The 23,850-nt window shown below is 43.8% G+C and overlaps 1 protein-coding gene across 2 annotated transcripts in view; it reads right to left on the bottom strand.

Annotated features, from left to right (window-relative positions):
• Window positions 1–23,850, bottom strand: part of TOX2 (TOX high mobility group box family member 2) — a 125,668-nt gene that overhangs the window by 35,922 nt on the left and 65,896 nt on the right. For both annotated transcript variants that reach the window (XM_023724583.1, XM_004370330.2), the window contains one exon: window positions 11,476–11,721. In XM_023724583.1, coding sequence (XP_023580351.1) covers window positions 11,476–11,721 — 246 coding nt within the window. The remainder of the gene's footprint in view (window positions 1–11,475; window positions 11,722–23,850) is intronic.

The following is a 23,850-nucleotide window of genomic DNA, read 5'->3' on the forward strand; positions in this document are numbered from 1 at the left end:
TGAACCAACCCCCTTGCAGCAGGGCAGCGGGCACAGAGATGTGGGACAGGTTTCCAGGCTAAGGAGCCACAGTGGAGGCCAAAACCCCTGTTTCCAGAGGAGAACTCTGTCTCCAGCATCATCAGCTGGCTTCCACCACATGTTGGGGGCAAAGACAGCCTGGTTCCTACCATGCTTGGGGGTCATTGTTTACAGGGGGTTAAGGGAAGACTTCAATTCCAGTTTAGTGTGATCAAGATCACAATGGTGGGGCATGCAGAAGTGTGGGGCCAATTTGCTGGCTGGGTTCATTCTGCTTCTCATAGCAGGTACATGGGAGAAGCAAGTGAGGCTGTGTGAAGTTCACAAGGCAGACAAGAGGGAGGGGTAAGGGTGGGCATAAGCACAGGGGCCTGCGGTCTGGCGTTTCTCAGGCAAAAGAGGAGTCCTGTGGGACGGGGTTGTGACCATCTCAGGCTGACCCTTCGGACCCAGGATCTCAGCCGGGGGCCCCACCTTTTGCCATCCCTCTGTGCTTTTGACCAAGGCCCAATTCTTCTGGCCCAGCTGCTGCCAGCACTGCAGATGTCTGGCTTGAGTCGTTTTGCTCTCACTCCGTCTTCTCATGATTTCTGAGAATAGGCTTCACTGATCACCCTGTGCCCAGTGTACATGCACACTCACCCAAAAGCTATCGGCAGAGCCCTGCCTCCTGGTCAGTCCCCTGCCCTGGGGTTTCTTTTCTTTTTTCCGATTGCATTTTGTGTTGCTGACTCTGTTTAGGCCCATGATGCACAATTACCCATGAAGCCTCTCAAGGATGGCGCATTCTACAACTTCAGGCAACCTGAGCCAATAGGACGTGTGAGGGGTTGGAAAGATTCAGGAACCACAGGCACAGGTGTAGATCCCTTGTTTCCTTGGGAAGAAAAGTTCTGCAGCTGTCACAAGTGTGATGAAATTCTCAAGGCACACTGAAACACTAGTGACCGTGTCCGAACAACAACGGAGAGCTTGGGACTCAGCTGAAGGTGATCACAGCCCGGTGTCCTCAGCGTGCATCAGAAACACCTGGGGAGCTGGTTAAAACCAGAGTCCGATTCAGTGGGTCTGGGGTGGGGCCCAAGAATCTGCACTTCTAATGAATTTCCAGGTGCTTCCACCACTTACTGGCTGTGTGTCTTTGGACAAGCTACATGCTCTTCTGAGTCTGAGATAAAAACCAAACCCATTGCCATGGAGTCAATTCCAACTCATGGCAACCACCTGTGTTACAAATTAGACCCGCATTCCATAGGGTTTTCTTGGCTGTAATCTTTACGGAGACAGATCACCAGGACTTTCTTCTGTGGAGCCACTGGGTAGGTTTGAAATGCCAACCTTTTGCTTAGTCATCGAATGCAAACCGTTTGTGTCACGCAGGGACCTTCTGAGTCTCAGGTACACATCTGAAATTCTGAGCATAATTCTAGCTCCCTCCCAAGTTGATGGGAGACGAGATCAGGTGGACTGCGCTGTAAGACAGAATAGGCTATCAGGCCCCCATCCTGCTTTCTCTCCAACATGGACGCAGGCGGCACTCTACAGTTTATGAAGTGTTTCCACAGGCAGCATTTATTTTTCATTCATTCACTCACTCAATCAGTCAACAAACCTTATTAGACACCTGCTAACTCTCACTGATGCACCAGGAATATTTCATTAGCACGTTAGAGCCTCACAACTACCCTGTAGAGTAGATATCATCAGTTCCATCTTACTTGAGGCTCAGAGAGGGAGAGTAACTTGCCCCCTGGGTCAGAACAGGGACTCCAGGGCTCCAGACTCCCGGCTAAGTGCCTTCACTTCACCACCGCAGTCTAGTCCGCAACCCTGCTGGGGTGCATAACGCTCCGACAAGACGCTCTTCTCCTCAGAATGCTGCTGGCCCCTGGGCTTCCACAGTGCACAGACGCTCTCTTCTGGAGCTTTAATATTGAGAAGAGTTGTATTCATCTTGCTGCCTTTTATAAAGACTCCGAGTTGTAAATGAGCAAAGCCACAAGATGGGAGAGAGAGCGCGCAGGAGACTGACTTTTTATTATCCAGCCAGAGCAGGGGGAAAATGACGGCAATAAATCTCAAGTTTTATGTGCTCCAGACATTCTGCAGAGCCAGAGCTGGCTTTCTCAGCAATGCCGATGGTACATTAAAAGCTCATTTTCCCAAACATGGTACTGAATATGCACTTGGAGGAAAGAGCCATTATACCGAGTAATAGCGAAGCAGCAGCGGACGGATGCTGCTGTGATTTTCTCTGAATTCTCCCCCATGACTCGGGAGCAGATCCCAGGGCTCTTACTCTGCCAGGCTTGGCATCCTGCCCAGAATGGAAGTTAAATGCCTGGCCCTTGCATTCCTCACGGCCAGGGGGTCACAGCTCCGATTAGAAGCCTGGCAGGGGGTGGCAGGGGTGGGCACCAGAGGGCGCCTGGATGAACATTACAAACTGGTTTGCGAATCCCAGCAGAAGGAGCAGTTCACAGTGGAAGGGGCGGTGGTTGAGCACGAACAGGGAGGTCTGTGCAGGTGTGAGGTTTCTTCCTCTCAGGCTTCAGCCTCTGTCCTCTGGACCCCAAGGCCACTGCCTCCAGGAAGCCTTCCTTGTCCTGACTTCTTGCAGCACTTTATCTGTTCCTCGTACCACTCTCCAAGCACCTCCCACTTCATGCTGCGTCATTTTGAGCATGAGCTCTGCTCAACGTTGGACAGATAAAGTGGGTTTCGATCCTGGCTCAGTCCCTGGCTTGCTCCCTCCCTCGCTCATTCATTGATTCATTCTCTCATTCATTTATTCATTCTCTCATTCATTGGAAGGCTGTACAGGATCGATATGGAGAGCACAGGCTGGGGAGCCAGATGCCTGGGTTCAAATCTCAGTGCCATCATTTAATGGCTGTGTGGCCTTGGGCAAGTTATTGACTTCTCTGCATCTCCGTTTCGTCATCTGTAAAATGACATCAATAACGGTACCTCCTTCTCAGGGTTGTTATGAGGATTAAATGAAATGATAAATGTAAAGGGCTTAAATGAGTACCAGACACATAGTAAGCACTAGATAAATGTTGGCAGATGATTACAGTTATAGATAATGCATCCATTCACCAAGAGAATACAAAGTCAAACAAGGTGTGGCCTCTGCCCTCCAAAGGTCAAGACTAGGAATCCGTGACCACAGTGAGCATGATCAGTGCTCCGGGGAGCTGCCCATCATGGTTCTGTTCTTGGAGACGTCCCACATCAGTGACCCGTGTATCTCAGTTTTTGCTTGGCACGGAGGTTGTGAGGTTGGAATGAGACAGGACTGGGACAGGAAGAGCCAAGCGGACACTGAGCTGAAATCACAGTTGCTGTTATCTGCTCCCCTCTTTCAGGCTGTGAGCGCCCAAGCATCTTTGAATCCTTCACAGCTTAGGTATCATTATTCTCCCATAGGCAGCTTGACACTTGCAGAGAGCAGTGGACTTGGAGTCAGAGGCTCTGGTTCAAGTTCTGGCTCTACCCTTTCTCCAACTATGTGACCTTGGACAAGTAATCTCTCTTCTCCCATCCATCCCATCAATAAACGGATACTGAGGGTTATCTGTGCGGCAGGCTCTTTGCTCGATGCTGATGCTAGAGAAAGTTTCAAAGCACAGACCCTGCCTTCAGGCTGCCCCAGACAGGTAGGGCAGATGGCCGTATAAATAGACATCCACACATTTCCACGAACTCAGACTGATCCCGCCTTTATTTAAAATTTGATATTTTGTTCAGCACCAATTTTCTGCAGTAATTTTGATTTTAAAAAATATCGCATTAAAATATTATTTATCTTGATTACCAAGTTTTTTTTAGCATACTCTTAGATTTTGTGCTTGAGGTGAGTACCTCACTTGCCTCACCCTAGTCCCAGTCCTGATCCAGACAGCCTCAGAGAGAAGATAACTTCTGAACTGGGTCCTAACGCAGGAATAGGAGTTCACCAGGTTGACAAGGGGGAAGAGCCTTCTAGGCACAGTGAACAGCATGCAGTGGTTTTCAACCAGGGTTGATTTTGCAACCCCCTCCATTTGGCGTTTTTTGGTTGTCAAAACTGAAAGAGGCATCTACTGGGTTGAGGCCAGGGATGCTTGCTAAACACCCTACAATGTACAAGACAGCCCCCACAACAAAGAATTATCTGGCCCAAAATGTCAGTAACACCAAGGTTGAAGAACCCTGTACAAAAGCACAGAGGCGTGAAACATTATAGCATATAACATTACCTTGGGCTGATTCCTAGACTTCTCCAAGCCTCAGTTTCTGTGTCTGACAAACGGGGATAATAATGGTATGTACCTCACAGGGCTGTTGTGAGGCTATGCACAGTAGGTGCTCAATAAATGTCAGTGCCCCATTCTTTCCTCATTTTGAACACACCCTAAACGTTAGCGCAAACAGTTCTCAAAAGGGACAGCGTCGTCGGGTTCCAAAGAAAACTGGGACATGGAAAAGAACATGTTTTGTTCTCTTCCGACCTTTCTTGTAGAAAAAACCATGAGTCTTATCTCTCAACAAACGTGAGCCTGTGCACAGAGACCACGCCTGTGTGTTAGCTTATCACTGGCCCGAGTTTTAACAGGGAGTGAATTTTTATGACGAAGTTATAAACCTTTGCAAAAACCATTTTTAAACTAAAAAACGCTGACAGATTCTTAACTACTATAGCTGCTAAATTAAGTAGGAGGGATGGGGTGGGAGAATGTGTGCAAAAGAAAACAGAAGTGCCCTAATAGAGTTAGTGGAGGTAAAATAATGTTCATTAAAAATAGAAAAACACACACACAAAAAAAAATCTTTTGTGTTCAACTTCACACTCGTACATCATAATGTTCCAGTAAAAGGCCATTTCCCCCTGAGATAATAAAAGAATTGAATTTTTCCTTATCGGTCATCTATTTTTCTAGCTGAAGCTATTACTCCCGCTCTGGGGTTGCTAGGCAACAAGAAATATTAATAGCAGCTTTTATTAGCTTAGCTTTTGCAGCCGAGTACCAGAATGAGAAAACGGGAAACATAAATGTGTTACATAAATCTTTCAACCTTTCAGAGCTGGTGTTAGTCTCTGTTTTCATAATGATTTATGAAAAGAAAAAGGAGTGCAGGATAAGAAAACGGAGCAGTCTCCTGCAGGAGTGTTTGAAAATAAATAATTATAGCAGGGGAGAAAAGCTGTTTAAAGCCATTTTTCTGAGTTTTATAAAATGCAAAAAGACGAATTTCTTTCATTCACTGCCTTGGAAAAACGCATGGAGAGAGTTTCATCCGGACTCCACTGAATACAATGAAACCTCTGGGCCCCTGGTCACCCCCATTTAGACCCCTCTGAGGGCCCATTTGGGAGATCAATCTCCCCTACTGCCACTCCCAGAGGGAAATTAGACAAAAACATGGCACTATGGAAAAGCCCAAGCTGGAAGTTCCCCTCTCCATCCCCTGCTTTTACTGAGATGGATCCTTCCCCTGGTATTGTAGCCAAGAAGACTTGGGTCTTGGGTCCTGGCTTTCTTGCAAGCAGTGGAACTGTGTCTTTGCTGTTGCTCTCAGGCTCTAAGCCTGTCCTGGTGTGATTAAACCACCTCCCTCCCCAGCTTGGGCCCTCTCCCCACCCCCAGCCACCTTGGCCTCTGACCTGCCTTTCCCAACACCCACCTCTAGGATCCCCCTTGGTGAACCAGTCTGGGCACTGCCCCAGCAAAGCCAACCTAGATCCCCAGCAGGTCAAGATGGGCAAACATTGATAACAAGGTTGAAGACCCCCAAACCCAGTCAATTAAATGACTATATTAATAAATAGAGTAGCTTACACTTATTAAGTGCCTACTGTGTGCCAAGCAGTGGGCTGAGCACTTTACCTACATCTGATCATTGAGTCTTCATAAGTTCCTAGGAGACATGTAACATTACTTTCATTTTACAGGTGAGGAAACTGAGGCCCAGGGAGGATTAATCCCTTGCTCTGGGTCACAGGGGTGGATAACAAATGGAGGAGCTGGGTTTGGAACTTAGTTGGCCTAACCTCAGAGCCCATGCTCCTAACCAGTAGGTGATGCTATATGTCAGGAAAAAACAAAACATTATCATGATAGATTACAAAAATAGCCACACATTCCTTCCCTCCCTATATCCAGGCCTTTCTGCAATGTGACTTTGTCACTTATCACCTCAAGAGCTGGGGTTTATTTCCCTACTCCTTGAATCTAGGAATGGCTGCATGACTTGCTTTGGCCAATGGGACATTAATAAATGTGATACAAGCAGAGGTTTGAAAAGTGTTGCACATTGGGGCCGACCCTCTCTTATTGCCCTTGGAAACGCTGTGACCATCATCATGTGAACATGCCCAGGCCACCATGTGATAAGAGAGCCAAGGCCAAGTCATCCTCATTGTCCCAGCTGACACTGGGCCAGCTGCCAACACATGAGGAAGCCCATCCTAGATCATCCAGCCCCAGCCAAGCTGACCCCAGAGATCAGCCGAGCTAGTCTAGATCAAAAGAACCTCCTTGCTGACCCACAGAACTGTGAGAAATAATAACAGTTTATTGATTTAAGCCTCTAAGTATTGGGATGGTTTGTTACCCAGCAAAAGCTAACGGATACAATCATAAAATAAAAGCAAAAACATGTTAGGCATTAAAAGCAATAAAACGAATAGGCTGGACTAAGAGATCTCGAAGGAGCCCTGGAGGCACAATGGTCAAGTGCTCAGCTGCTAACCCTAAGATCAGCAGTTCAACTCCACCAGCCACTCCACAGGAGAAAAGACTTGGTGATCTGCTCCCGTAAAGATGACACCCTAGGATACTCTATGAGGTGGTTCTACTCTGTCCTATAGGACTGCTATGAGTCCGAATCGACTCCACGGCATCCAACAATGACAACAAAGGGGATCTCTACTGCCTCCTGTAGCTGAGAAGGTCAGATGACAAGGTTTGGGGGTCTTTGGTCCCTGTGCCTCAGGCCCTGGGTATCAACTTGTGAGACTCACACAGGAATAGGCCAAACTCCTGGGGGAGGAGAGATAAAGCAGGGGCGGGGCAGGGAGAAGGAGGAATAAAGGGGAGAAACCGAGAAGAGGGTGGTGCTGGAAGGTGTATTAAGGACCTCCCAGAGTCGGTACACAGGCCCTGCCCTCAGGCTCCAGGCCCTAACCCAGCACTGCACGCTCTCGCATGGGAACCACTTCTAAAGCAAAGAGGTGAAGGGCAACTAGTGTACTGCCAGGCACCTCCCCAACAGCTTACCTCAGGACACTGGCCCTTCACTTGGGGTAAGGGTCCCTGGGCCATGACCCTCACCGTCTCCACGTGGGAAGAAGGACTGTCCTGGCAAGATGCTTTGAGACAGGGAGCTAGAGCACAAAGGATCTAAAACACCAGTCCAGCACTCAGGACTCTGGCCCCAGCTGACGGGATTTGAGCCTTCCAGGCCAGTGGCATGTGGTGGTGGTAACGGAGGGTTTATCCAAGCTTATACATTCGTCCAGTGTAGTACAGCTGACAAAGCAACTATGCCCATTTTCCTATTTGTGAGTTCACAGAGCTGGAAGCCTAAACTCCACTTCATAGAGAAAGACTGAGGCTGCGAGAGAATGACTTGTCCAAGGTCCCAGAGAAACCAAGAAAGAGTCAAAGCTGGGAGGAAAAGGCCTGGATGACAGCTGTGTGCCACCCCTGTGCTAACTGAGGCCCAAGACTGGACCACACAGCCCCAGTGACCCAGGAGGCTCAGCTTAGGAAAAGCTCATGTTTTCCAAATCACTAGAATCCATGGCTGGTGTAGAGGAAGCTTTGCCTGAACTCGTTTCCCACGGGGTCTGCCTCTACCCACCCAAGGCTCTCCCAGAAGTTTCTCTGGTCCTACAAAAGGTACAGGTTGCCCAGGAACTTGTCCAAGGAACATCAAGCTTTGACCCTTCCCAGGATAATTCTCCTCCTGGGTAAGACCACAAGCTTGAACATTTTGCTAGGAGGACTCCAAAATAAATTATTTCAGACTTAACAGAAGCTGCTTAATAAATTCCACTCTTCTAGTTTCCTTGGGTCTTTTAGAAACTGATTTATACATACAATATCTCTCTCAAAAATGAGACAATCAACACAGGATAAAATTATTGAGTTATAAAAATAGGGGTCAGATGGAGGTGCAGTGCTTTAAATTAAACCGGCAAAATACATCTTTCATACTAAATTGACTCTTTTTGTCTTGGAAATGAATGTTTAATCAGTTAAGACGCTGAAGTTGAGGGAGAAGCCTTAAGCATATTTAATTTTGTAAAAGGGGCCTGATTCCAATACTGTTCATGATTCCTGCTAGCAGCCGTGCCTTCAGAGCAGAAAGGCTGATACCCACACAAGCCCAGGAGGCCGAGCGGGCCGGGGCAGGAGACAGGAGGACTTTGTGGCCTCTGGGATCAGAGCCAAGGAGGCCCCAACATGAGACAGCTGTCAGACTTCTTGGCCTCACCTACCCCTCCAGGGACAACACCCTTGACGCATCTCAATCTGTACAGACTAGACACCCTGGCCTTCAGGGCATCCTTTGTGCTACCTGAAGCCCAGTGGCTGACAGCTCCGTCCCTCAATCACCTGGTAAAACCGAGAAGTGGATGTCAGGGACTGAGCTGGGTTTGAATTCTGGTTTTGCTGCTTAATAGCTATGTGACATTAATTCATTTATAAAATACTTATAGAACCTACTAGAGGTCAAGCCGTCATTTTCCAAGGAAGTGATAACCCCACATCTGAGCCAGGTGCCTCTTCTGGGTGCATGTCGCACCACATGTGGATTTTATTGGAGCATTTACTACATTTTTAGAAATGGACGCTTTACTTGTCTCTCCTTCTGCACTGCAGTTTCTCACGGGCATCTCGTATATCCAGAATCCACAACAATGGCTGGTACCTAGCGAAAGCTCAATAAAGGCTGTTGTAGGGCTGAAGATCACTGTGGTACAGGACTTCGAACTAGTTCTGATGTACCGAATCAGAATCTACATTTTAACAAGGTCCTCAGGTGATTCTTACGTGCAATAAATTTTGAGAACAACTGCTCTACTAGTGGTTCTCAGAATTGGTCCCTAACCAGGAGCACTAGCATCGCCTGGGAACTTGTTAGAAATGCAACTTCTCGGCAGGGGTTTGAACCTGAACAAACCAGTTCGAAGCCCTGCTGTGGTGGGTTGAAAAATGCACCCCTCCAAAAAGATTATCAGGTCCTAATCCCTGGAACTTGCAAACATTATCTTAATTGGAAAAGGGTTTTTTTTTAAAATTTTTTATTCCTTGCAGGTATGATTAAGATAAGGCAATGAGGGGATTATCCTGGATTATCTGGTGAACCCTAAATGCCATCACAAATGTCCATATAAAAGAGAGGCAGAGGAAGGCTTTACTGACAGAAGAGAAGGTGATGTGAAGACAGAGGCAGAGTGGAGTGATGCAGCCACAAGCCAAGGGACTCCTGGAGCCACCAGAAGGTGGAAGAGGCCAGGGACAGATTCTCCCCTAGAGACTCCAGAGGGAGCATGGCCCTGTCAACACCTTGATTTGGGCCCAGTGATACTGACTTTGAACTTCTGGCCTCCAGAACTGTGAAAGAATAACTTTCTATTGTTTTAAGCCACCAAATCTGAGGTAATTTGTTACAGCAGCCACAAGAAACTAATACCATCACCTACTTCCTCTCAGTCTCCATGTCCTTGGTTTATAGCAGTTCCTACCTCACTGGCTTCTTGGGAGCATTATATGAGAAACATTTGTAAAGCCCTCTGCTTGTCACTTGACACCTAGTAGGTGTTGACACAAATTCCAGCATCACCCATATAGTGCGCATGCTCTTTCTCTCTCTCTCTCTCTCACACACACACACACACACACACACACACACAAGCCACCACCATCCTGCAGGTCAGACAAATTTTAAAAATTTATTTCTCTGGCCCGGTGTCACTCTTTGCCAGACATCCCTAATGTATGTACATATTCTTTCCGGTTTTCCCAGCTGGTCTGGCCGCCCTCCCCTGTGTAACATGCCTTGGCTTATCTCTCATTACGTAACAAGGACATATAAAATTCAGCGAACCCTCGCAAGCTCTGACTAATGGAAGAATTAAGGCTATCTGAATTTGTGAAGCATCTTAAACTGAGCTCATTTTAAAAAAATCTGGAAAATGACTGCAAAGTGCCTATTTGGACAGAGCCCAACAAAAGCATTTCCTAGGCGGGGCTACTAGGGGGTTATGGTTGATAAACAGATAATACACTTCGTAATTATCAGAGCTATTATAACCAGGTGGCCCTACAAATGTAGCTACGAGTCTGAGCAGTTTGTTCCTTTAGGTAAATGAGACTTAAGGGAAAACACTGCAATTTGGTTACAAGGGGGAATTTATTTTTATTCCAAATAATAATAGCAAATATTCCCTGATTGCTTCCTCTCTGCATTATCTCAGATGTTCTGCACCAAGATCTTAAGGTGGGTACTATTATGGTTCCCAAGATAACGAAACTGAAGCTAGAGAGGTAGAGCCAGGACTGTAACACAGGTCCGTGGGACGGCAGAGTCTACAAATTAGCCCTTCATATTGAAAAAGCACACATCTCCTTAGCATGGGATTCAGGACCCTTATGATCCAGGCCCTGCTGGCTCTTTTACCTCTTTTTCTCCCTCCTTGGCTCCAGGTTCCTGTCCAGCCTAATAAAAACAATGAATCACATGCCAGTCCCCAAGCACGACATGAGCCCTCCTGCCTGGTGCTTTTGTACATGCTGTTCTACTGCTGGGAAGGTCCTTTCCTTCTTTTTCTACTGGCATTTTGGTCTGCCTGCCAAATTTCTCCTTATCCCACAAATTTCAACTCAGTAATCACCTTCTTCCCTGGCAGCTTAAGCAAGGTACAATTTTTTAAAAAACAAAAACATGATTTTGTTTATATAAAATGTCCAGAATAGGCAAATCTATAGAGACAGAAAGTAGATTAGTGGTTGCCTAGAGCTGTAGGGAGATGCAGGAGTGTAGGGTGATGGCTAAGGGGTACAGGGTGATGGTTGCACAATTCTGTGGATATACCAAAAGCTGCTGAATTGTACACTTTAAATGGATAAATTTAAAGTATGTGAATTATATCTCAATAAAACTGTTAAAAATAAAAATGAGATTATACTTATAAAAAAATAAAACAAATAATATCATAATATTGTAAACAGTTCTCCAGAAGCAAGCAGTGTGAAGACATTAATTTCTCTCCCTGCCCACCCCCAGTATTCTGCAGATCCCCATGCAGGCAGCCAGCTGAACCCAGGCACTGCACATGAGCATAGAGTGTGGTCCTCATCAAGGCACTGGCATTCTGCTCCCCTCTCAATCCCCTTCCCTGATATCATCAACAGCCCCTATACCTGGCAGAAACCACTGTGGGTGATAGAGACTCACCGTGGGCAGTTGGCCTGACAGCAGGTGGCTGTCCTGGGCCAACATGTTGGACACCATGATGGCCGGGAGGTCCATGGCCTGGTAGGAGTAGGCAGGGAGCAGACCGTTGGGCGTGAGGCCGTGGCAGAGTGAGTGGTAGCTGGCTTCGTGGTCCCCTAAGTGCAGGAGGGATGGCTCAGGGAGGTTGGGAGGTGTTATCGGGGGGATCTCATAGTCTTCGTTGGTCTCGCTCTGGCTGTTATAGGTCTAAAACATCAAAAGGACACATTGTCTTGGGTCAGTTGTACAACTGCAGAACATGCTCGACAGCACCAATAATAACAACAATGATAACAACCCCTTAGCAAAAGAGAGAAGAAATGATCCCTCAGTAAGGCAGAGGGCAAAGGTGGACCCCTGATCTGGTCAGACTCCTGCTCCATCCCCAAATGGATGCTCCCTCCTACTAGAAGCTTCCTCTGTGTATACAAAAACCTGCTCTCCTGGAGAGTGGGGGCCAGCCTGTTCACCCATGCCTCTCTGTTTTCCCACCAGATATGACCACTACAACTCATCATGAGTCCATCTTTCCCCACCCTAACCATTTTATAGATGGAAGACTCAGGTCCAAGAAGGAAAGTGGTCCTTCCAAGGTTAGCAGAAGTGTTGAGAATGGAGCTGAAGTATCCTGACCCTTGTCTGATAGTCTGGGATCCTGGGAGTCTGGCTCCTCATAGTCCTTATAATCAGCCTTGTGTCACGGCCAAGTGGATGGCCTGGGTACCCAGAAACAGGATTCGGTCAGCCTTTTTATTGAATGAGCTTGCAACAGACAGAGACATTCGATGTTCTGTTTTTATTTTTTGTTTAATTCTGTGTATTAGTTTCCTGTTGCTGCTGTAACAAATATCCACAAATTTAATGACTTAAACAATGCAAATTTATTATCTTACAGTTCTGGTGGTCAGAAGTCCAAAAATGGGCCTTTTGGTCTAAAATCAAGACATCAGCAGGGCTGCATTCCTTCTGCTGGCTCTAGGGGAGAATCTGTTCCTTGTCTTTTCCAGTTTCTAGAGGCTATCCACATTCCTCACTTTGTAACACCTTCCTCCATCTTCAAAGTACATCACTCCAATCTCTGCTTCTACTATCACATCTTCTTCTCTGATTCTGACGCCCCTGTTTCCCTCTTAAAAGGACTCTTGTGATTACACTGGACCCACCCAGATAATCCAGACAATCCCCTGGAGACACAGAGACAGGCAGATCCAGAAGGAAGACAGCTTTGTGAAGATGGAAGCAGAGGCTGGAGTAATGCCTCTATAACCCAAGCAACCCCAATGATTGAGAGAAACCACTGGCAGCTAGGAGAGAGGTATGGAACAGACTCTCCCTCAGAACCCTCCAGAAGGAACCAACTTTGCCGACATCTTGATTTCAGATTTCTGGCCTCCAGAACTGTGAGAGAATACCTTCCTGTTGTTTTAAGCCACCCAGTTTGTGATACTTTGTCATGGCAGCCCTAGGAAACTAATACAGCTATGCCTGGTATCACTGTCCTTGCCGCGAGTTTCAGAGACTTCCACAAGGACACAGAGCAAGTAAACAACAGCGTACTAGCTCAGTATCCCACACTCTTTTTCCCACTGTGAACATTACTCACTGCTCACACCACAGGTCTGTGTGCCATGGGCTGATATCTATATTCAGCCTGGCCACCAGAATGGTGGGAATCAGCCATGGGGATCATATCACCCCAGAAAGCAGAGTCCCACTGCCAGCCTTCCTGTTCAGGGTCACCTCCTCCTGGAAGCCTGGCCACCCTAAGGCAAGACTCCCCTCCTCTGACTCCTCACCTACAGCCGCTTGTGTGGGTCCCCCATAGTATTCATTACAACTTGCAATTATTTTTTGACTCTTTACCAGTGCCCCTCCCCCAGATCCTAGGCTCTATGAAGCCAGGAATTAAGTCTGTCTTGTCACCAGTGCCTAGCACTGAGCACAACACATAGTAGGTGCGCAATTAAAATTTATTGAATGAGCATATGAAATGGGGGAATGCCCTACATCTAGACCTCACTAGGTGTTTCCATGTCTGTCCCTCACAACAGAGACTGTAAGTCCCTCAGCCGCCCACTGTTCACATCTGTTGACCTCCACCCCCAGCCCCCCCAGCTCCTAGTACAGGTGCTGGCACATAGCAGGTAGCCAGTGAATGCTAAATGAATTCAGAAGTCCAGTTCTTTCTATTAAAAAACAAAACCTCAATACACTGGAACCCGCCCAATCAACCAGAAGCCTTTGGAAAAAATAAGCATATGTTGTATCAAAATATCAGAATAACACAATTATGACAATTCAATTAAAGAGGCAATTAGCACACTGAAAAATCACTAAACTTGCAAACACATACATGTCTCCTCCGAATGCAATCAAATCTTAAGTGAATGATACCTGAGTACCAACCCAATCTGCTAGTGTGCATACTGAGCACCTACTGTGTGCCAGCCACTGGGCTTGCCACTTCCACACACATTCTCCATTTCATCCGAGTTTAGCAAAGAAGCGACTATTATCTCCATTTTGCAGATGAGGCTTAGACAGTGGAAGTGTCACATAGTTAGTAAGTCTTAGTTGGGATTCAAACCTAAGTCTTCAGAGTCTGACTCCAGCATTTTCCTCCACTAGCTCAGATGCCTCTTCAAGATTTATATTTCAGACTTCCTTAATTAAGATACTGGCCACTAATTTGTTCTTACCACCAGTGTGCTCATGAAAACATAGAAAGATGTCAACTTGTAAAACTCCAGAAGTTAAAAATATTAGTAAAATCCTACAGAAAAAGCCTCCTTGAAATAGTTATCTCCAATTCCTTCTGCCCATTTTCTTTCAAACCCAATCCAATCACATTTTCATCCCACCCTCCACTAGAGCTGCTTGTGAATGCTCTGCACTTGGCTTTGGGAACACCACAAATGTTGATCTTCCTACATCACAGTCCGTTTCTTCTCCATCTCCTTGGCTGGTTCTCATTCTTTTCCCCAACCTGTTAATGATGACATGTCCCAGAGCTCAGATCTTAGACCTCTTCTCTGAACATCCTCACTCCCATGGTGATCTCATCAAGTCTTGTGGCTTTAATCACCATCTATATGCTGCTGATGCCCCACTTTATATCTCTAGCTTGGACCTCTCCCCTAAACTGCAGACTCATATATCCCACTGTTATTTGACATCTCTGTTTGGATTTTAATAGACATCTCAAACTTAACATGCCCAAAAGAGTAACTGCTCCTCTTACGGTCTTTCCTACCTCAGCTAGCTAATGGCAATTCCTTCCTTCCACGTGCCAAGCCAAAAACGTTGAAGCTATCCTTGACTCCTCTCTTTCTCTCATATCCTATATCAAATTTGTCAGAAAATCCTATTGGATCCACCTTCAAAATAAATCCAAGATGTGACCAACCCTCTACTGCTACCACCATAGTCCAACCCACCATCATCTTTAGCCTGGATAACTGGTTTCCCTGTCTCCACCCTTGCTATGGTCTATTCTCACTCAGTGGTCAGAATGATCCTGTTAAAATGTAAGATCCTGTCGCTCCTCTGCTCACAACCTTCCAGTGTCCTCTTACTCAGGGTCTTTACCATGGCCTCTGACATTCTGCTACATGGTCTAGACTCCCCACTCCCACCCCTACCCCTTTACCTCTCTGATACCATCTCTGACTACTCCCATCCTTGTTCATACCACTCCAGCCATACTGGGCATGCTTCTACTCTAGACCCTTCAGACTGGCTGTTCCCTTCCTCTAGAACGCTCTTCTCTCAAGTATCTACGCAGCTCTGTCTTTCATCCCATTTGAGTCTTTACTCAAGCATTCTCTTCTGGATGAGGTCTACCCTTGCTGCTCAATTTAAAATCACAAACCATCATCCTTGTTCTATTTCTTCCATTATCACTTATCACCTTCTAACATCCTATACCTGGTGGCACAGTGGTCAAGAGCTCAGCTGTTAAACAAAAGGCTGGCAGTTCGAATCTACCAGCCACTCCTTGGAAACCCTATGGGGCAGTTCTACTCTGTCCTATAGGGTTGCTATGAGTCAGAGTTGACTCGATTGCAATAGGTTTTTAACATCCTATACATTTTATTTATTATGTTTATTGTTGATTATCAGTCTCTAGTGGAGCAATTTTCATCTGTTTTATTCACTGCTATACCCCCAGTTCCTAGAACTGTGCTTGTCACGTAGTGAGCGCTCAAAAAATATTTGATGAATCAATGAATGAACAAATGAATGCTTACTCACCAAATGTCAGAAGAAATAGTGGTAAGAAAATGAACTGATGGCAGAAGATCATGATTCCCCCTTCCTCCCAGGAATTCCAGGAGAGGGCTTACCCTTCTCTGACCCAAAGGTAAGTCATAGGTCAGCTGAATCAGTCCAGCATTTTTCCCTTCCAGTAACTGGTGCATGAAAAATCCTAATGGACAGTCTGTCCTTCCAGCGTGGGGTCAGAAGTTGGCATGAGACAAAAGGTGGGGTTAGGAGATGGGGATTTACAAACAAGTGAGAAGACAGAGCTCTCCTGCCAGGGAGCGATGCAGTATGAAGCTGCTAGATCCATCTTGTCCCTCAATTTCTCCATTGTGCTTCTCTTCTCAAATCAGCCAAGGAATGGGAATTCAGAGCAAAGTAATATGGCTGGGGTAGAAGGGGCATCAGAAAGACAGAATGTCAGTTATGGTTTTCATGCACCAGTTATAGGAAGGGAAGAATGATGGACTGATTCAAACTAACTTTGGCTTACCCTTGGGCCAGAGAAGGGTAAGCCCTCTCCTGGAATTCCTGGGAGGGGGGGTCTTCATGAATCACTGAGGGCAACAACTCCTCATGGCAGAAGAGTAGGGGGCCAAGGGGAGGCCTCTGGGACTTGAGGAAGTAGTGGGGAGGAAGGAGTTTGAAGAATATCCAATGGACCAGAAGCCTGTTGCAATGATAAGTTTATGTTCTATCAAATTACCATAATAAACTCATTCACTTACCACAATAAAATAAAACAACAAACTAATAAAAAAAATTCTACCACAGGGAAGCTTAAAAAAGAATATTCTGTTAAATGATTCTTTCTGAAAAAATACCTAAAGCTAGAACCTAGGAATAAAAAGTGAATACAAGGAAAAGGATTCTAGAAAGAGTGAGCTAAGAAAAAACCACTACAACTTATATTAATTCAAAATAGTTTCTGATAAGATGACTGTGGAATTTAATGTGCTGTCAAATAAGGATTCATAAAATAGAAGAGGTATAGGATTATCAAATGCATAATAATCCCAAATTAAAAATCTAGAGGATTACAGCTAGCGATATCTTCCTTAATGGGGGAGATTAAAGATACTGATTATTAGCATTGTCAGGAAAATATAAGTTTAAATATGTTTGTTATAATTTTAAGGGTAAACCATTCAAAATACGGAAGTATAAAGCATAAATCCCACACCATCGGAGGGACATTAAAAAAGAAAATAGAACTTAATCAATCTGAAAAGAAAATATAAGAATAAACTATGAAAAATGATAATAGATAACCTACATAAAACTAAATATTAGCAAGCACAATAAATAGGAATGACTTAAATACCATTATTAAAAGATAAAAAACAATATTTTTGTTAAAATATATTAATACAGTCATATGACATTTATAGTAGGCATGCCTAAAACAAAATGACACAGAAGAATAAATATAAACATATACCAGGCAAATAAAAAGCATAAATGGCAAAATTAATAACAAATTAAGTATAATTCAGGACAAAAAGCATTAAAGATACCCAGAGGTATACTTAAGTTGATAAATGATACAATCCCCTAAGAAGAAATGACAGACATAAACTTCTATGTAGATAGATAATCTGCAGGAAAAAAAAAACTGTTCGAAGTACAAAGAGGATTTAACAAAACCATAATCATAGTGAAGCACTTTAACACATCTCTTCAAAAACTGACAAATCAATCAGATAGAAATGAGTAAGGTAGAAGATTTGAATAGTACAATTTATCCTCTTGATTTGTTCCAACATTTAAAGAATATATTCTTTTTAATGTGTATAGAACTCTTACCAAAAAATGACCATGTACTAGCTACCAAGATAATCTCAAACTCTTCAAAAGGTACAGAAATTATATGGACCACATTCCAGGATCCAAAAGCAATAACCTAGTTATTAACAAAGCACAAAAAAGGAGGAAAGGAGGAAGAGGGAAGGAAGTGGGTAGGGAGGAAAGGAGATAAAAACCAAACTCGATGCCCTTGAGTTGATTCCAACTCATAGTGACCCTACAGGACAGACTAGAACTGCCCTATAGGGTTTCCAAGGAGATAGGGAGGAAGGACAAAAAAATATAGGAAGGAAAAGAGAGAGGGAGGGAGGGAGATGTTCTTGACAGGGCTTTGAACTGGTTTGTTCCAGTTTGAACCCCTGCTGAGAATTTGCATTTCCACCCCAGATATACTGAATCAGAACCTACATTTTAACAAGACCCCCAGGTGATTCTTATGCATAATAAATTTGAGAATGACTGCTCTACTAGTAGTTCTCAGAATTGGTCCCTAACCAGCAGCATTAGCATTAAATGGAAACTTCTAGAAATGCAAATTCTCAGTAGGGGTTCAACGATATTATAAATAATTTTGGGGTTAAAGGGAAAATCACAAATGAAATTATAGACAATGAGAACACTATCCAACAGGCCCTGTGGGAGATAAACAATGGGAAATTTATAACTTTTACCTAAATGAATTTATTAGAAAACAAGAAAGACAAAATAAATGAACTCAGCCCTCAACTCAAGAAACTAGAAACAGAATAACAAAATAAGCCAAAAGTCAGTAGAAGAAAGAGTAATAAAACAGAAAACAAATTTTAGATAAGAAATATAAGGAAGCGTTGGTTCTTTGAAAAGGGTAACAAAATTGGTAAACCATTAACAAGGGGAAAAAGAAAAAGGATACCCAAAAAGGAATGAAAACAGTTATACTGTTTCTTTGAAAGTCACTGAGAATTCCTTTGTAATGCCGTATAAGACCAATTTTGGTAAATGTTTATTATTTACATCCCGTTAATTCTGTTGTTTAAATCTTCTAAATAGCCATTAATTTTTTTTACTGCTTGATCCATTGGTTTCTGAGCGGTATGTTAAAAATTTCCACCATCAAAATGGCGATATAAATAGAAGCTCCATACTGTCCCGCCACAGCAAAGACCCAAAAAAACTAAGTAAAACAGAGACAAATGTCAATCCTGGAACCCTAAGCATCAAACGAAGGGATAAAAAACTCAACCAAACACCAAATGGAATAAGAAACTGACAGAGAAGAGAGAGTGAGGAAAGATACGGAGTGGAGGTCCCCTATCGGCTAACATGGCACAGATTCACCACCTTGGACTCCTCAGCCACCAAGAATGGCAGACAGGAGTATGGGAACGCAGCTTCACGGAGCTCCCAGTAGGAGACAGAGCACCCAGTAACCAGGGATACATGTTTTTCCACTCCCCACATTCCCTCCCCCTACTTGGCCCCTGCTGCTTTCTGGCGGGCTGCGATTGCTCTCTGGGAAGATGTTTGCTCCTTGCTGCTTGGATTCGCCCCGCCCACACCAGCTGGCTCCTTCAGTGCCATTTTTTTTTGTTGTTGTTGCTTTTTTCAGCTTCTTTTGGTTTCTTCTCTCTCTCTCACCTCCTTCCTTTCCTTTCTCTTGAACACCTGGCTCTGCGTGCCATATCCACTTCTTGACAGGCTGCGAAGTGCCACTTGGGAACCACTTCCCTAATCTGCACTGCCATGCCGGTGGGCTCCCTGGGGGCATTTTTTTTCTTTTTTCTTTTTCCGAGTTTCTCGGTTTCTCGTCTCTCTCTACCTTCCTTCGTTTCCTGTCTCCTGAATACGTGGCACTGTATGCCAGCTCTGCACCTTCTAGATGGGCTGTGCAGCACTGCTCAGCTTGGGAGCCACTTCCCTGGTCTGCACCACCAAGCCAGTGGGCTCCCTTGGGGAGTTTTTTTCTTTCTTCTTCTTTTTTCTTGGTTTCTTGTCTCTCTCTATCTTCCTTCCTTACCCTTCTCCTGAACACCTTGCATCATGTGCCATCTCTGCTCCTTGTAGATGGGCTGAGCAGTGCTGCTCAACTGGGGAGCCACTTCCCTGGTCCGTGCCACTAACCAGTGGGCCCCCTTGGGGCATTTTTTTCCTCTTCTTTTCTTTTCTCAGTTTCTTGTCTCTCTCTAACTTCCTTCCTTTCTTTTCTCCTGAACACCTGGCATCGTGTGCTATCTCTGCTCCTTCTTGATGGGCTGTTCAGTACCACTCTGCTAGAGACCCACTTCCAGTGGGCTCCCTTGGAGCATTTTTTCCCTTTCTTCTTTGATTTCTTGGTTTCTTGTCTCTCTCTACCTTCCTTCCTTACCCTTTTCCTGAACACCTGGCGCTGTATCCATCTCCGCTCCTTCTTGACAGGTTGTGCAGCACCGTTTGGCTAGGAACCTGCTTCCAGTGGGCTCCCTTGGGTCATTTTTTTTTCTTTTCTTTTCTTTCTTCTTTTCTTTCTTTGGTTTCTTGTCTCTCCCTACATTCCTTTCTCCCGACCATCTGGCCATGTATGCCTTTTCTCTTCTTTTTTTAAATCTAGTTTCGTATCTCTCTCTCCCTTCCTTCCTTTCCTTTCTCCCACCCACTTAGCTGCATGTGCCATATCTGTCCCTTCTTGCCGGGCTGTGCCTCACTGCCCAGCTAGAAAGCCACCAACACACGACTTCCCTGGGTCTGTGTCACTCAAACGGCAGGCTCCTTTAGCACTTCTTTTTGGCCCCTGTTTCTCTCTCCTTTTTCTCTTCTTTCCTACGTCCACTTAGCTCCACATATCACAACCTCCACCCTCCCTCCTGCCTATCTGCACCATGTGCTAAGCATTGCACCCCCGAGCAACACAAGCACAGTCAACTGGAACCTGCCCTGCACTGACCCCCGGCCCTGTACAGGCCCCAGTACATGCCACAAACAATCCATCCCAGCCCCTCCACCTCCAATGGGCCTGCACTGCTGCACTACAGCTGAGCAACTGGCCATGCCCATTGGACAAAGTGGTAAAAAGTATCATGCCCGCAGACAAGCAAACAACAAAGAACACCCAGCCCACCTGCTCTGACATAATCAAATAAAACAAAAAAGCGGAACAAAACAAACAAATCTACAATCAATAAATGAAGAAAATAATTACTGCATGTCCCAAAGACAGCAAACAATACCAAAACATATATTAAAAAAAAAAGGACAGGATGGTTCCAATAGACCTTCAAAATGAAACACCAAGTGACCGTCCAGTAGAAGAAAAGGCACTGGAACTACCTGATAGCGAATTCAAATCTCTAATATTCAGGGCTATCCAAGAGTTGAAGGAAAAAGTAGACAAAAATAGACAAAACCAGGGAAAATACAGGCAAAATCATGGAAAAGACAGACAAAACAATGGAAGAATTCAGTAAAATAATACAGGAACAAAATGTCAAAATAAATTCACAACTAGAAGTCATACAAAAACAGCAATTAGAAATCCAAAAGATAAACAAGATTTCAGAAATGGACAGTGTTATAGAAGGTTTGAGAAGCAGGTTTTAAACAGTGGAAGACAGGATCATGGAAACTGAAGACAAATACTTGGATACCACTTCAAGGAAAAATCAGAAAAAAGAATGAAGAAACCCTGAGGGCAATGTGGGATACCAACAAAAGCAAAAATTTTCGAGTGATCGGAGTTCCAGAACGGGGAGAAAATGGAAAGCACAGAGAGGATCGTTGAAGAATTGCTGGCAGAAAACTTCCCTAATATCATGAAAGATTAAAAGCTGACCATCCAAGAAGCTCAACGAACCCCATATAGGATAGACCCCAAAAGAAAATCACCAAGGCATATCATAATCACACTCACTAAGACCAAAGACAAAGAAAGAATCCTGAGAGCAGCTCGAGAAAAACAAAAAGTTACATACAGTGGGAAAACAATGAGACTAAGCTCTGATTACTTGGCAGAAACCATGCAGGCATGAAGGCAAAGGGATGACATATATAAAACCTTGAAAGAAAAAAATTGCCAGCCAAGAATAATACAGCCTGAAAAACTCTCACTCAATATGATAGTGAAATTAGGATATTTCCAGATAAACAGAAATTAAGGGAATATGTAAAAACCAAACAATCTTACAAGAATTATTAAAGGGAGTCCTTCAGTTAGAGAACTAACAACATCAGATGATAGCCCAAATCTAGGATGCAAGACCACATCAACTAGATACCAACATAGGTAATGAACTCTCAAGGATAAATCAAAAGTAAAACATTTACAACAGGGAACCAGAAACGTCAATCCATTAATGACAACAATGTCAGAACAATAAAAGAGGGATAAACAGTATAGGTATAGAACTTTCAAATGGACAGGAAGTCAAGGTGATACCAAGTAATAAAAGACTGGTTCAAACTTAGGATGATAAGGACAAGTTTCAAGGTAAACATAAAGAAAGTTAACAAACCTACTCATCAAAATAAAGAAGAAAAACATAAAGTCTCAGTAAACACAAAATCTACATAAACAAAAGAAATTTAAAAAATCCACAAGCAAAAGGAATTCAGCACAGGAGAGTAAGAAGAACAAAGAAAACGTCAGCACCACAAAAAAAAAAAAAGCACTACAAAATGACAGCAATAAACTCACACCTATCAATAATTACACTGAATGTAAATGGTCTAAATGCACCCATAAAGAGACAGGATTAAAAAAACAGGATCCATCAACATGCTATCTACAAGAGACACACCTTAGAAACAAAGACACAAATTTATTAAAATCAAAAGATGGAAAAAAATATATCAAGCAAACAGCTACCAAAAAAGAGCAGAAGGGGCAATACTAATCTCAGATAACATAGACTTTAAAATGAAATATACCATAAAAGACAAAGAAGGGCATTATATAATGATTAAAGGGACAATCCACCATGAAGACATAGCCATAATAAATATCTATGCATCCGATGACAGGGCTCCAAAATACATACAACAAACTCTAACAGCACTTAAAGGAGAAATGGACAGTTCCACAATAATAGTAGGAGACTTTGACACACCACTCTTGGTAAAGGACAGAACATCTAGAAAGAAACTCAACAAAGATCCGGAAGATCTAAAGGCCACGCTCAGCCAACTTGGCCTCACAGACATATATAGAACGCTCCATCCAACAGTAGCAAAGTACACATTCTTCTCCAACACACATGGAATGTTCTCCAGGATAGACCACATCTTAGGCCACAAAGCAACCCTCAACAAAATCTAAAACACTGAGATAATACAAAGTAACTTCTCTGATCACAACACCATCAAAGTAGAAATTAACAACAAGGAGAGCAAGGAAAAAATCAAATACATGGAAACTGAATAATACCCTGCTTAAAAACCACTGGGTAAGAGAAGAAATCAAAGATGGAATAAAAAAATTCCTAGAATCAAACGATAATGAAAACACATCATACCAAAACCTTTCAGACACAGCAAAGGCAGTGCTCAGAGGTCAGTTTATAGCAATAGACGCACACATCAAAAAGAAGGGACAAAATCAAAACATTAGCCACACAACACAAACAAATAGAAAGAGAACAGCAAAAGAAGCCCACAGCCACTAGAAGAAAGGAAATAATAAAGATCAGCACAGAATAAATGAAATAGAGAAAAGAAAAACAACAGTAAGAATCAACAAAACCAAAAGTTGGTTCTTTGAAAGGATCAACAAAATCAACAAACTACTGGAAAAACTGACAAAAGAAAAACAGGAGAGGATGCAAATAACCCAAATAAGAAATGAAATGGGGAACATTACAATAGACCCAACTGAAATAAAAAGGGTCATAACAGAGTACTATGAAAAACTATACTCCAACAAATTTGAAAACCTAGAGGAAATGGACAAATTTTTAGAAACACGCTACCTGCCCAAACTAATACAAACTAATGTTGAAAAACTGAACAGACCCATAACAAAGAAGAGACTGAACAGGTAATTTAAAAACTCCCAACAAAAAAAAAAGCCCTGGCCCAGATGGCTTCACTGGAGAATTCTACTAAACATTCAGAGAAGAGCTTACACCAGTACTACTCAAACTATTTCAGAATACAGAAAAGGAAGGGATACTTCTGAATTCATTCTATGAAGCTAGCATAACCCAGATACCAAAACCAGGCAAAGACACCACAAAAAAAGAAAATTACAGACCAATATCTCTCATGAATATAGATGCAAAAATTCTCAACAAAATTCTAGCCAATAGAATTCAGCATCAT

The sequence above is a fragment of the Trichechus manatus genome, unplaced genomic scaffold (assembly GCF_000243295.1).
Source record: "Trichechus manatus latirostris isolate Lorelei unplaced genomic scaffold, TriManLat1.0 scaffold00008, whole genome shotgun sequence".
NCBI classification, from domain to species: Eukaryota; Metazoa; Chordata; class Mammalia; order Sirenia; family Trichechidae; genus Trichechus; species Trichechus manatus.